At 36.5% G+C, this 13,446-nt stretch overlaps 1 protein-coding gene across 1 annotated transcript in view; it reads right to left on the bottom strand.

Annotated features, from left to right (window-relative positions):
* Positions 1–7,674: 7,674 nt before the first annotated feature.
* LOC109079938 (NACHT, LRR and PYD domains-containing protein 3-like) overlaps positions 7,675–13,446 on the bottom strand; it is an 86,229-nt gene continuing 80,457 nt past the window's right edge. Inside the window, 4 exon segments of the mRNA XM_042722394.1 lie at positions 7,675–8,695; positions 8,770–8,816; positions 8,944–9,117; positions 9,547–9,720. Of these exon segments, the coding sequence (XP_042578328.1) occupies positions 8,226–8,695; positions 8,770–8,816; positions 8,944–9,117; positions 9,547–9,720 (865 nt within the window). The 3' untranslated portion in view covers positions 7,675–8,225.

Here is a 13,446-nt window from a genome sequence, read left to right on the forward strand (position 1 = left end):
GAGCTGTTCAAGGGCAGCTGGGACGAAGGGAAGAGGATACCTGAATTTGACTGTGATTTGGTTTAGTGCTCGGTAGTCGATACAGGGTTGTAGACCTCCGTCCTTTTTGGCCACAAAGAAGAAGCTGGAAGTGGCAGGGGATGTGGATGGAACTATATAACCTTGTTTTAGAGCCTCTTCAATGTACTCCTCCATGGCCTTCTGTTCCGGAAGGGAGAGCGGGTAGATCTTCCCGCGAGGCACTGGCGCACCCGGAATCAGGTCGATGGCACAATCCCAAGGGCGGTGAGGAGGAAGTTGTGAGGCTTTGTGTGGGCAGAAGACGTCACTAAATTCACAGTAACAAGGGGGAATTTCAACTGAACGTTTGTCAACTGGGCTTTCGACAGGCGGTATTGATGGGCAGAACTTCTGGAGTTTTCATCGGTGGTGAGGGTCTGTGAGGGAAGCAGGATGGGAAACACTGGTCACCCCACCGGAGGATTTCGCCTGTTGACCAGGAGATAACTGGATTGTGTTGTACCAGCCATGGACGACCGAGAAAGGGATCTGCCGTTGATTCTTCTAACACTAGGAAGGTAATGGATTCGACATGTAGCAAGCCAACGGTTATTTGAACTGGACCCACACTGTATCGAATATGCTGGTGGTCAAGGGGTTTTCCGGTGATGGTGATCACTTGGTAGGTGGTTTCGGTTGAGTTGGGTGGTAACTTGAGCTGGCGGCAGAGGCTCCCCGAGATAAAGTTCCCGGCTGACCCGGCTGACCTGGTGACGGAGTCAGCAGTAAGTTGTACCATGGTGGTGAGTGGATTCATTTTTAATAGGTGATGGTTTGATATAACTCACCGCTGGCCGTGGTGGGCGAAGGGGACAAGCCAGGATGTTATGGTTCCCTGAGCCACAGTAGAGGCAAAGTCCCTGGGTCAGCCACGTCTGCCGCTCAGTAGGTGCAAGACGATGACTATCGGCTCTGCATATGGAACCTGAAGATTATTATTTATTTTTTTTAACCAAGAATGAACCGAAATGAAAACATTTAGTTTTTAATCTGTATATATGTATATATATATATATTAGGGCTGTCAAATGATTAATCACGATTAATCACATCCAAAATAAAAGTTTTGTTTACATAATATATGTGTGTATACTGTGTATATTTATTATGTTTATATAAATACACACACATGCATGTATATATTTAAGAAGAATATGTTATGTTTATATATTAAATATATTTATATATAATATAAAATATAAGAATATAAATATATAAATGTATATACATGTAAATATTTTCTAAATATATAATTTATGTTTTATTTTGGATGTGATTAATCGTGATTAATCATTTGACAGCCCTAATATATATATATATATATATATATATATATATATATATATATATATATATATATATATATATATATATATATATATATATGCCTATATATGTAATGACTGTTTAATAACAATAGCATGCATAAGAGCCTTTGTGTAAAAGACTATCCTATTTTTTAATGGCTTTTAACGGTGCACGCAGCGGTATTACCCATTTTGGTTGTCTACCTACTATAGCTTTCTAATCTTTTTGTATTCTGTCTGTTTTCTTTTAATTTATTATACAATTAACAAAAGCAAAAAAGATCTCTTACACTAGCTTGCTCTATTCTTTTTCTATTCTATCTGTTTTCTTTCTATTTATTATATTATTTAAAAAACTCTTGCTATGTGTACTGCGTTAAGCCAACTGAGACTTGTTATAGCACTTGTACATCATTGCTCTTTTGTTGATTTTGATTGCTTTCATTGTCCTCATTTGTAAGTCGCTTTGGATAAAAGTGTCTGCAAAATGACAAAATGTAAATGTAAATGTGTGTGAATGGAATATTAACTGAAAAACAGAGAATGAAAGTTAGAAAAAGTGTAGGTTTTGAAAAGATACACTGATTAAGAAAAAGGCATGTACACTTATGCACTGGAAGTTTAGCCCAGTTGTCCAGGAAGACAGAACTAAGGCTATGAAGAAAAGAATCCAAAAGCTCAGAAAAGACAGCCAACATAAGTAATGCATTACCTGGCAGAGAAAACATATTTGGATCTGGTCCCCTGCACATTTTCTATGCCTCTCTTATCTGACATACTCCCCAATTCCTGAGTTGAGAACCACTCTTTTAACCCTCTGGGGTTTAAGGGGGTTTTGATATCAAGTTGCATCACATTCTTCTTCTGAGGTAAATTCTGTCTCATTCCTCTCAGTGTGTCTTCTTCCAAAAATGAACAGTACTCAAGATGAACTTGAATCTTAATTTTTGTTTACAGAGATAATGGGGGCGTTTACATGTCTGCTCGTCTCACATGGATGATTGTCGTATCAAAAGTGGAGCTGCTCGTGGCCTGTAAAGAGACCACTGAAGGCAAGCGTAGATGAACCCAAGTGCAGTTTATTTACAAGCTGCAATCCAAAATCCAAACATAAACACAGACTTGACTTGACGAGGTATGAACAGACTAGACTCACCAACAGCAGCTACATACATTAATACACAACCAGAGACAATGGCAATGACATGGCTACTTATAGCAAACAATGAGGGTAACATGACAAGAACAAACCAATGGAAACAAGACACATGACTAAAGCAACCAATGAGCAAACAGAACTGATAATCACATGACAAGACAATAACCAATGAGAACATGACACATAAACAAGGCAGAGATACATGAGGGCCAGGGAAGCATGACACAAACAGCATAAATCAAACTACAAAAAAAAGACATGAAAACAATGAACAAGAAACAAAACCCAAAACAGACCTTACATGGCAGTAATCACATTACAAATAAGAAGCTCTGACGGGAAAACTGTATCTTGGATTTGTTTCATACAGATTACTTCATCAGATAATATTTATTTTCAATGCGACTTACTTCATTTAAAAAGTAGACATTTCAAGCTTTCCAAACATATATGTATCATATCTGTTAGGCAAGTATTCGCTGAGATTCAGGTTGTTTTATTTACATGTAAGTTAACAGAGCTTACAGAGACTAAGACATCAGAGAGCACATCCTGTTTGTTTTCTTTATTTTACAAAAGTACATTGTTTTGTTATTAGGACTAGACACAAATAAAAGTAGACCCTTTGCAGTTTCGAAACATACATTATTCTTATCTGTGCAAAAAAAAATGTATTTGTAGTAAATGTATAATTTTTAGTTCTTTTCGAGAAAAAACGTGACAAACCACACCGCTGAGGTCTTCGATCCCAAAGGGTTAACCCTCTGGAGTCTAAGGGTATTTTTGGGGCCTGGAGAAGTTTTGTCATGCCCTGACATTTGTGCTTTTTTCAGTTACTTATAAATATCTAAATGGCTAAAGTCTAATCTCACTGTAATCAGCACAAACTAGGCTATAATAATATGTGAGCAGCATGTATGTACATGATTGTGTTTTTGAGAAAAAAAATGTTATGCGTGGTTAGTGGAAAGCTAAAAATGTTAAATCACTTGAATAAGGCAATAAAACACATACAGAAAATTGGTTCCCGGGACTTTTGAGAACTGGAGTTTGTAGCCTAGAATTGTTTTTTCTAAATGATGTGAAAATCATCTTGTTTACTCACTTACAGAAAACAATATATTGATTTAAATTTTTTAAGACACTTTTTGTTGGTAAAAGTCATATGCGAGTAGGCGTCAACTATCATGAATTCACACCTGAGAAGACAAAGGCCTGCATAATGAGCTGCATAATGAGCCATTCAGTCACCTGTTTCACTGAGAATATTTTTTTTCAGGTTTTTTAGGGGGGATAAATTGAAAGAACAGCAATGTTTGTTACATTTGTTACAGTTACATTTATTGTTACATTTATATTATTTACATCAAGCTTTTGAATGGTATAGTAGTGTATATTGTTATTGAAACTTAATAATATTTCACTTGATTATACATTTAGTCAAGAATTATAGTTTGCAAAAAGTCTAACTAGTAAAATGTTTACACGTTATGTGAAAACTAGTACAAGTATATAAATAAATAAGAGACTTACTCATGTTTATGATCTCTGCTGAATAAAGTGCTTCATTCTTTTTTTCTGAGGAAATCCAAATCTCAAATCCTCAACCACATCACATCTTTTTGGGGTCAAGTCAATTAATTTTTTTTTTATTTAGAGCTTTAAATAAAAAAGATTGCGTCAAAGCAACTGAACAACATTAATTAGGAAAACACGTGTCAATAATGCAAAATGACAGTTAAAGGCAGTTCATCATTGAATTCAGTGATGTCATCATGCAGTTCAGTTCAGTTTAAATAGTATCTGTGCAATAATTTGCAATCAAGTCAACGATATCGCTGTAAATGAAGTGTCCCCCAACTAAGCAAGCCAGAGGCGACAGCGGCAAGGAACCAAAACTCCATCATTGAGAGAATGGAGAAAAAAACCTTGGGAGAAACCAGGCTCAGTCGGGGGGCCAGTTCTCCTCTGACCAGACGAAACCAGCAGTTCAATTCCAGGCTGCAACAAAGTCAGATTGTGCAGAAGAATCATCTGTTTCCTGTGGGCTTGTCCCGGTGGTCGTCTGAGACAAGGTCTTTACAGGGGATCTGTCTCTGGGGCTCTAGTTGTCCTGGTCTCCGCTGTCTTTCAGGGCTGTAGAGGTCCTTTCTAGGTGCTGATCCATCATCTGGGCTGGATACATACTGGATCCGGGTGACTGCAGTGACCCTCTGACTTGGATACAGACTGGATCTGGTGGCTACGGTGACCTCGGAATAAGAGAGAAACAGACTAATATGAGCGTAGATGCCATTCTTCTAACGATGTAGCAAGTACATCGGGTGTTATGGGAAGTGTTCCCGGTTCCAGTTTACCTAATTAATGCAGCCTAAAAATCCTTTAACGGATTTGGATATTAGAAGTGTATTAGTATGTTATGTGTAATCCAGGTTAAAGAGATGGGTCTTTAATCTAGATTTAAACTGCAAGAGTGTGTCTGCCTCCCGAACAATGTTAGGTAGGTTATTCCAGAGTTTGGGCGCTAAATAGGAAAAGGATCTGCCGCCCGCAGTTGACTTTGATATTCTAGGTATTATCAAATTGCCAGAGTTTTGGGAACGGAGCGGACGTGGAGGACTATAATGTAACAAGAGCTCATTCAAATACTGAGGTGCTAAACCATTCAGGGCTTTATAAGTAATAAGCAAGATTTTAAAATCTATACGATGTTTGATAGGGAGCCAGTGCAGTGTTGACAGGACCGGGCTAATATGATCATACTTCCTGGTTCTAGTAAGAACTCTAGCTGCTGCATTTTGAACTAACTGGAGTTTGTTTACTAAGCGTGCAGAACAACCCCCCAATAGAGCATTACAATAGTCTAACCTTGAGGTCATAAACGCATGGATTAACATTTCTGCATTTGACATTGAGAGCATAGGCCATAATTTAGATATATTTTTGAGATGGAAAAATGCAGTTTTACAAATGCTAGAAACGTGGCTTTCTAAGGAAAGGTTGCTATCAAATAGCACACCTAGGTTCCTAACTGATGACGAAGAATTGACAGAGCAGCCATCAAGGCTTAGACTGCGTTCTAGGTCATTACATGCAGAGCTTTTAGGCCCTATAATTAACACCTCTGTTTTTTCAGAATTTAGCAGTAAGAAATTACTCGTCATCCAGTTTTTTTTTATCGACTATGCATTCCGTTAGTTTTTCAAATTGGTATGTTTCGCCAGGCCGCGAAGAAATATAGAGCTGAGTACCATCAGCATAACAGTGAAAGCTAACACCATGTTTCCTGATGATATTTCCCAAGGGTAACATGTAAAGCGTGAAGAGTAAGGGCCCTAGTACTGAGCCTTGCGGTACTCCATACTGCACTTGTGAACGATATGATACCTCTTCATTCACTGCTACGAATTGATGGCGGTCATATAAGTACGATTTAAACCATGCTAATGCACTTCCATTAATGCCAACAAAGTGTTCTAGTCTATGCAAAAGAATAGTGTGGTCAATAGTGTCGAAGGCAGCACTAAGATCCAATAGCACTAATAGAGAGATACAACCACGATCAGATGATAAGAGCAGGTCATTTGTAACTCTAAGGAGAGCAGTCTCAGTACTATGATACGGTCTAAATCCTGACTGGAAATCCTCACAGATGCCATTTTTCTCTAAGAAGGAATATAATTGTGAGGATACTACCTTTTCTAGTGTCTTTGAAAGAAAAGGGAGATTCGAGATCGGTCTATAATTAACTAGTTTTTTGGGGTCAAGTTGTGTTTTTTTGATGAGAGGCTTAATAACAGCCAGTTTGAAGGATTTTGGGACATACCCTAATAACAATGAGGAATTAATAATAGTCAGAAGAGGATCTATGACTTCTGGAAGCACCTCTTTTAGGAGCTTAGATGGAATAGGGTCTAACATACATGTTGTTGGTTTAGATGATTTAACAAGTTCATACAATTCTTCCTCTCCTATAGTAGAGAATGAGTGGAACTGTTCCTCAGGGGATCTATAGTGCACTGTCTGATGTGATACTGTAGCTGATGGCTGCATGGTTACAATTTTATCTCTAATAGTATCGACTTTAGAAGTAAAGTAGTTCATAAAGTCATTACTGCTGTGATGTTGAGAAATGTCAACACTTGTTGATGCTTTATTTTTCATTAATTTTGCCACTGTATTGAATAAATACCTGGGGTTATGTTTGTTTTTCTTCTAAAAGAGACGGAAAGTAATCAGATTTAGCTGTTTTTAATGCTTTTCTGTAAGATAGGTTACTTTCCCTCCAAGCAATACGAAATACTTCTAGTTTTGTTTTCCTCCAGCTGCGCTCCATTTTCCGGGCTGCTCTCTTTAGGGTGCGAGTGTGCTCATTACACCACGGTGTCAGACTCTTTTCCTTAACCTTCCTTAAGCGTAAAGGAGCAACTGTATTTAAAATGCTAGAAAAGAGAGAGTCCATAGTTTCTGTTACATCATCAAGTTGTTCTGAGGTTTTGGATATGCTAAGGAATTGGGATACATCAGGAAGATTACTTACAAAGCAGTCTTTTGTGGTAGAAGTGATGGTTCTACCATACTTGTAACAAGAAGTGGAATTTACAGTTTTAGCTATATGAAGTTTGCACAAAACTAAATAATGATCTGAGGTGAATTATGTCTTATTCTTCTCATCGTGAAGCAAACAGTAAAATAAAAAAAACTTGAAAAACAGTGTCGTTGCATTTTCTTCTGTTGTGTGGGCATATTCAAAAGCCGCGCGCTTCAGTGAAACATTTGAATCTCAATAGCGCGCTCGGCGCGGGGGCGTGGTCGCATTAGAAGATAATGAAGGGAGACGTGAAAAACGGACATCGCGTTCTTTTCATATGGATTACTTTATCACAGAATATTTGTTTTCGGCAGCACTTGTTTAGTTTAAAAGTAGACATGTCAGGCTTTCTATAGATATCTCTCTCATGTCTCTTCGTTGAGTATTCACTGAGTTACAGTTCATTTTAATGATGCATTTGTATCTGAAGATCAGCGCAGACAAAGGCTGCAGACAGCACTCCTTGTTTGTTATCTTTATTTTATAAGTGCACAAAGTTTTGTTGTTATTATGTCTGTATACAAAAAAAAGTAGACCCTTTACAGATTCGATTGATGTATTGCTCTTATCTGTACGATCAAAACTGAAAGTGTAATTTAAGTTCTTTTCGGGATTATCAGGAGAAAATACCCCAAAACACGTATACGCGTTAATCGACTTCAGAGGGTTAAACAATCTGAAATTGCTACATGCTATGGAGTAGCAGGAAAATAATGTTTTTTAGATTTGCTAGATGATTATACAGAATATTCACTGGACGAACAGATTAGTTGATTGTAATTTTAATACTGCTACATCAGTTAATTCTTACAGCTTATAAAAATATTTGTATTTAAAATAATTTAAACATAAATACCTTTGAGGTAATTGCTACAGATAAAGTAATGATAAATCGAATAACTGAATGATCTCATTGCTAAGGCTAAACTCCTTTGCTCATTAAATTACATTATATTATTTGAAAGATAAATCCACTTTTGTGTGAAGATAAACAGGCCATTATAACATTTACTTCAATCAGGTGTGTGTGTGAGAGACAGACTTTTTAATCTCACATAGAGCCACTGAGCAGTTTGAACGATAAACCCCAAAACCAGCATAAAGGGGCTCAGTGAATGTGGAAGTGAATGTGTGTAAGTGTGTGAGTGTGTGAGACACTGTAGAAGGACAGAGTGCCAGACGACCAGTCTACATACACTCCTACTCTCTTAGAAGAGAATGAAGGGACGCGTATGACAGTTTCCTTATTATCATGACAGGCAATGAATGTGTCAGAGCAGATCAGACTCCAAGAATTTCTGTTGTTCCTATTGTATCCAAACTCAGAGAATTCATTCCATCCTTTTCTGTAGATTCCTTTATATGCAACTGATGTAACAACATATCCGCTCCATTCAGCCTCCCAGTAACAGCGTGCAGACAGACTCTCTCTACAGAGAACCTGAGGCCATCCATCAAATCTCCCTGCTTGATCAGGGTATGACTGACTTTTTTCCACATATGTCACCTTTTTGTTCTCATCAGAAATAATTAGATGACTGTTTGCTGTGTTTGGATCTAGTGTGAGAGTGCAGGCATCTGAACAGAAGAAGAGAGAACATTTACAACACAGCAACTATCACTAATGGTATATGTGTGTGTTTGTGCCATACATTTCTGTAGTCCTGCTGTAATCCTGAGCTCCTCTCCATGATCCACACTGTAAAACATACACAGTGTCACATCTGGTTCAATTAGTAAACACACACACACACACACACACACACACACACACACACACACACACACACACACACACATACATCAGTGCTTCCTGCTCAACATACTTGAGATTGTCCAGTGCACAGTTTGGATTGTTCAATATATCACAGAGCAGCTTAACTCCTGATTCTCCTGGGTGATTGTAGCTCAGATCCAGTTCTCTCAGGTGTGAGGGGTTTGAACTCAGAGCTGAAGACACATAACGGCAGCCTTCCTCAGTCACCTTACAGCCAGACAATCTACAAACACACAGCAACAAATTTTTTGGACATCATGCAGCAACCTGTGCAGTTCACTTAGTTGCTGACTATGTGTTTTCCCTAAACCCATATGTGTTTGCTTTTGCTTATTCTCTACTATGCCTCTGTGAACTATTGACTGCACCTTTCTATTAAAATGTTAGGGTACACTGTGCAATTTTATTCACTGCATACTGGGAAAAATCTGCACATATCTGTTGATTTAGGATACTGGTACTGGTATAATACTATTATCAGTATCATTGACCAGTAAGGAAGTATCAGAAGTATCAAATAATAAAAAATCACTAAAAAGTCTAAACAGACATTTGAAGTGAAAGATTGGTGAAAATACAGCAATGTCCAGAGAACAAACGATAACAACATGTTTTGTTTGATCAGTCAGTTTTTGTTTGTGTTTTAAAATACCTCAGTATGTTCAGTTGACACTCTGTACTCTTCAGTCCAGCAGAGAGTAGCTTTACTCCTGAATCCTGCAGGTCGTTGTTACTCAGGTCCAGCTCTATCAGACAGGAGTTTGATGACTGTAGAGCTTAAGACAAACTTTCACAGCACAGATCCGTGAGGTTACAGATGACCAATCTAAAACCGAACATTAAAATGAGAAGTATTTATTACTGTGGTCACAACATCCATTTAAAAACAACAACAATAATAATAATAATAATAATAATAATAATAATAATAATAATAATATTAATATGTTTTTTATTAATTTATAATTTATATAGCCCCTTTGAGTGCCTTAAAGGTGAGCAGAAGAATTTTGTATTGCACACGAATTGATACAGGCAACCAGTGAAGAGTCAACAGAATGGGGTGATGTGGGCAGTTTTTTTTTTTTTTTTTTTTTTTTTTGTGGAAGTAAATAGTCTGGCAGCAGAATTTTGAATGTACTGCAGATGAAATATGGAGTGATCTGGTAAGCCAGGAAAAAAAGAGCATTAGAATAGTCAAGGTGAGCGGTAATAAATGCATGCACTAATGATTCCACATCTTTTCTATTGAGAAGTTGTGCAATTCAATGTAGCTGAAAAAAAGCAGCTTTGGGGAGTTTGCTGACATAGTCATCCAAGGTCAGTGATGGGTCTAGAATGATACCTAAATTTCTAACAGTAGCCAATGGAAATATAGTAATAGCGTCAATGTCAAAGCTAGAAACAATTAGCTTTATATTTTATTAGAGATGGGGGACCAATTATTAAAATTTCTATTTTACTCAAGTTTCAAGTCTTTTAACTCACTGACACATGAAGATAAAGAGGCCATCAATGGGTAGAATCTGGCTAATATCAGTATATTTTTGGATGTCATCAGCATAACAGTGGTAGTTAATACCATGGCGACAAATTATTTGGCCAAGAAGCTGAATGTAGAGGATGAATAATAATGGTCCGAGAACTGAACCCTGCGGAACACCCTGTTTAAGCGAGATGTGGAAGATTTGGAACTGTGCAGTGAGATGTAGTATTGCCTATCTGTGAGATATGAGAAGAACCAGGATAATGCAGAACCTGAGATGCCAAACTCTGCGAGGTGAGAGAGTAATATTTTATGACATACAGTATCAAAAGCTGAGCTGAGGTTAAGTAATAAAAGAATTGATAAACTGCCCGAATCACCAGAAAGTAAAAAATCATTCACAACCTTTACTAGAGAAGTTTCCATAATGTGCTGTGAGAAAAAAAACTGAAAAATATCAAAGAGATAGTTGTGGGCTAGAAATGACTGCAGCTGAGAGACAATGGCCTTTTCCATAATTTTTGATACAAATGGCAGGTAAGAAATTGGACAGAAGTTAGATAAATTCACAGGTTCCTGATGCGTTTTTTTGAGAATAGGGTTAACAGCAGCAGTCTTGAGTGAGATTGGAACAGTGGAAGAAATAAAATAAATTTTATTGTTCATCAAATTCAGACAAGGTATAGCCAACTCTGCTCCTAGAGGGCTACCATCCTGCAGAGTTTAGCTCCAATACTAATCAAATACACCTGAAACAGTTAACCCTCTGGAGTCAATTAATGCGTATACGCGTTATGAGGCATTTTGTCCTGATAACCCCCGAAAAGAACTTAAATTACACTTTTAGTTTTGATCGTACAGATAAGAGCAATACATCAATTGAATCTGTAAAGGGTCTACTTTTTTTGTATACAGACATAATAACAACAAAACTTTGTGCATTTATAAAATAAAGATAACAAACAAGGAGTGCTGTCTGTAGCCTTTGTCTGCGGTGATCTTCATTTACAAACACGTCATTAAAATGAACTGTAACTCAGTGAATACTCAACGAAGAGACATGAGAGAGATATCTATAGAACGCTTGACATGTCTACTTTTAAACTAAACAAGTGCTGCCAAAAACAAATATTCTGTGATAAAGTAATCAATATGTGACAACGCCCACATTTCACTGAAACGCACGGCTTGAATACGCCCACACAATAGAAGACAACGCAGCGAGACTGTTCAAGGTTTTTTTATTTTACTGTTTGCTTCGCGATGAGAGGAGTAAGACATAATTCACCCCAAAAAGATGTGATGTGGATTACCTCAGGATTTGAGATTTGGATTTCCTCAGAAAAAAAAGAATGAAGTGCTTTATTCAGCAGAGATAATAAACATGAGTAAGTCTGTTTTTATTTATTTAAATACTTGTATGAGGTTTCACATAATGTGTAAACATTTTACTAGTTAGACTTTTTCCAAACTATAATTCCTGACTAAATGTATAATCAAGTGAAACATTATGAAGTTTCAATAACAATATACACTACTATACCATTCAAAAGCTTGATGTAAATAATATAAATGTAACAAATAAATGTAAATGTAATAGATGTAACAAACAATGCTGTTCTTTCAATTTACCCCCCCCCCCAAAAAAAAAACCTTAAAAAGTATTCTCAGATAATAATAATAATAATAATAATAATAATAATAATAATAATAATAATGATAACAATAAATGGTTTTTTTTTTGTAGAAAATCAGATTGTTAAAAGGATTTCTGAAGGGTTGTGTGACTGGAGTAATGATGCTAAAAATTCAGCTTTGAAAGTCAGCTTTGATTGTTCCTATTAAACTGTTTATCTGCACTCGCAAGTGAATATTAAATTATGTTGTGGGATAATTAAATATATTCTAAATAAACTACAAACATAAAATTATACACATTTATTTTTTCCTTACATTCTTTCTTGTAACTCTTCCCTCTCAGTCACACACCTGGCTGAAAGGCTCATTATGCGGCTCATTATGTGGGTCTTTGTCTTCTCAGGTGTGAATCACAATAATATTCATGATAGTTGACGCCTTCTCGCACATGACTTTTACAAACAAAAAGTGTCTTAGAAAATTTAAATCAATATATATTGTTTTCTGTAAATGAGTAAACAAGATGATTTTCACATAATTTAGAAAAAAAAATTCTAGGCTACAAGCTCCAATTTCTCAAAAGTCCCGGGAACCAATGTTCTGTATGTGTTTTATTGCATTCTTGTTTTTATTCAAGTGATTTAACACATTTTATTTTAGTTTTTCACTAACCACGCATAACATTTTTTTTTCTCAAAAACACAATCATGTACATACATGCTGATCACATATTATTATTATAGCCCAGTTTGTGCTGATTACAGTGAGATTAGACTTTAGCCATTAGATGTTTATAAGAAACTGAAAAAAGCACAAATGTCAGGGCATGACAAAACTTCTCCAGGCCCCAAAAAATACCCTTAGACCTCAGAGAATAATCAAGGTATTCTGAATTATTTAAAAATAACAGGCAGGTTTGTTGGTGGAGCCGGGTTGCTCGACTATGGAGTAAAGTAGCTCTCCGGGAGCTAGGTTGACTAACCCCTGACACATTCTGACTGACATTTTCAATCATCAATTCCCAGACAGCAAACAGACATGGATTCAACATCTATTTTTGGTTGTAAGGGACAGTATCAGTTGTCAACAATTTTCAATGTCAATTTAGCTATCATTATTTGGTCAGGTAATCAAAATGTTGTTAGGTCAAAATAATAATAAAAATAAAACAACAATTCAACATTCATATGAAGTTGACTCATCAACATACTGCCAACCCATTTGGTCAAAATAACATTTGTTCAATGTTGAAACCTGGTTGATGTGCATGCACGTCATTTGGATTGTAGCATCCAACTGCCACTGTACACTGAGGTAAAGGTGAAAAAAATATTTTATTCATAGTTTTTGCATATTTAATGTTAAGTGTCAATTTACAGATGCAATGTTTTACATTTTAAAGATTTTGATACTTTCTTTCATTATACG

The sequence above is a fragment of the Cyprinus carpio genome, chromosome B4, assembly GCF_018340385.1.
Source record: "Cyprinus carpio isolate SPL01 chromosome B4, ASM1834038v1, whole genome shotgun sequence".
NCBI lineage: Eukaryota > Metazoa > Chordata > Actinopteri > Cypriniformes > Cyprinidae > Cyprinus > Cyprinus carpio.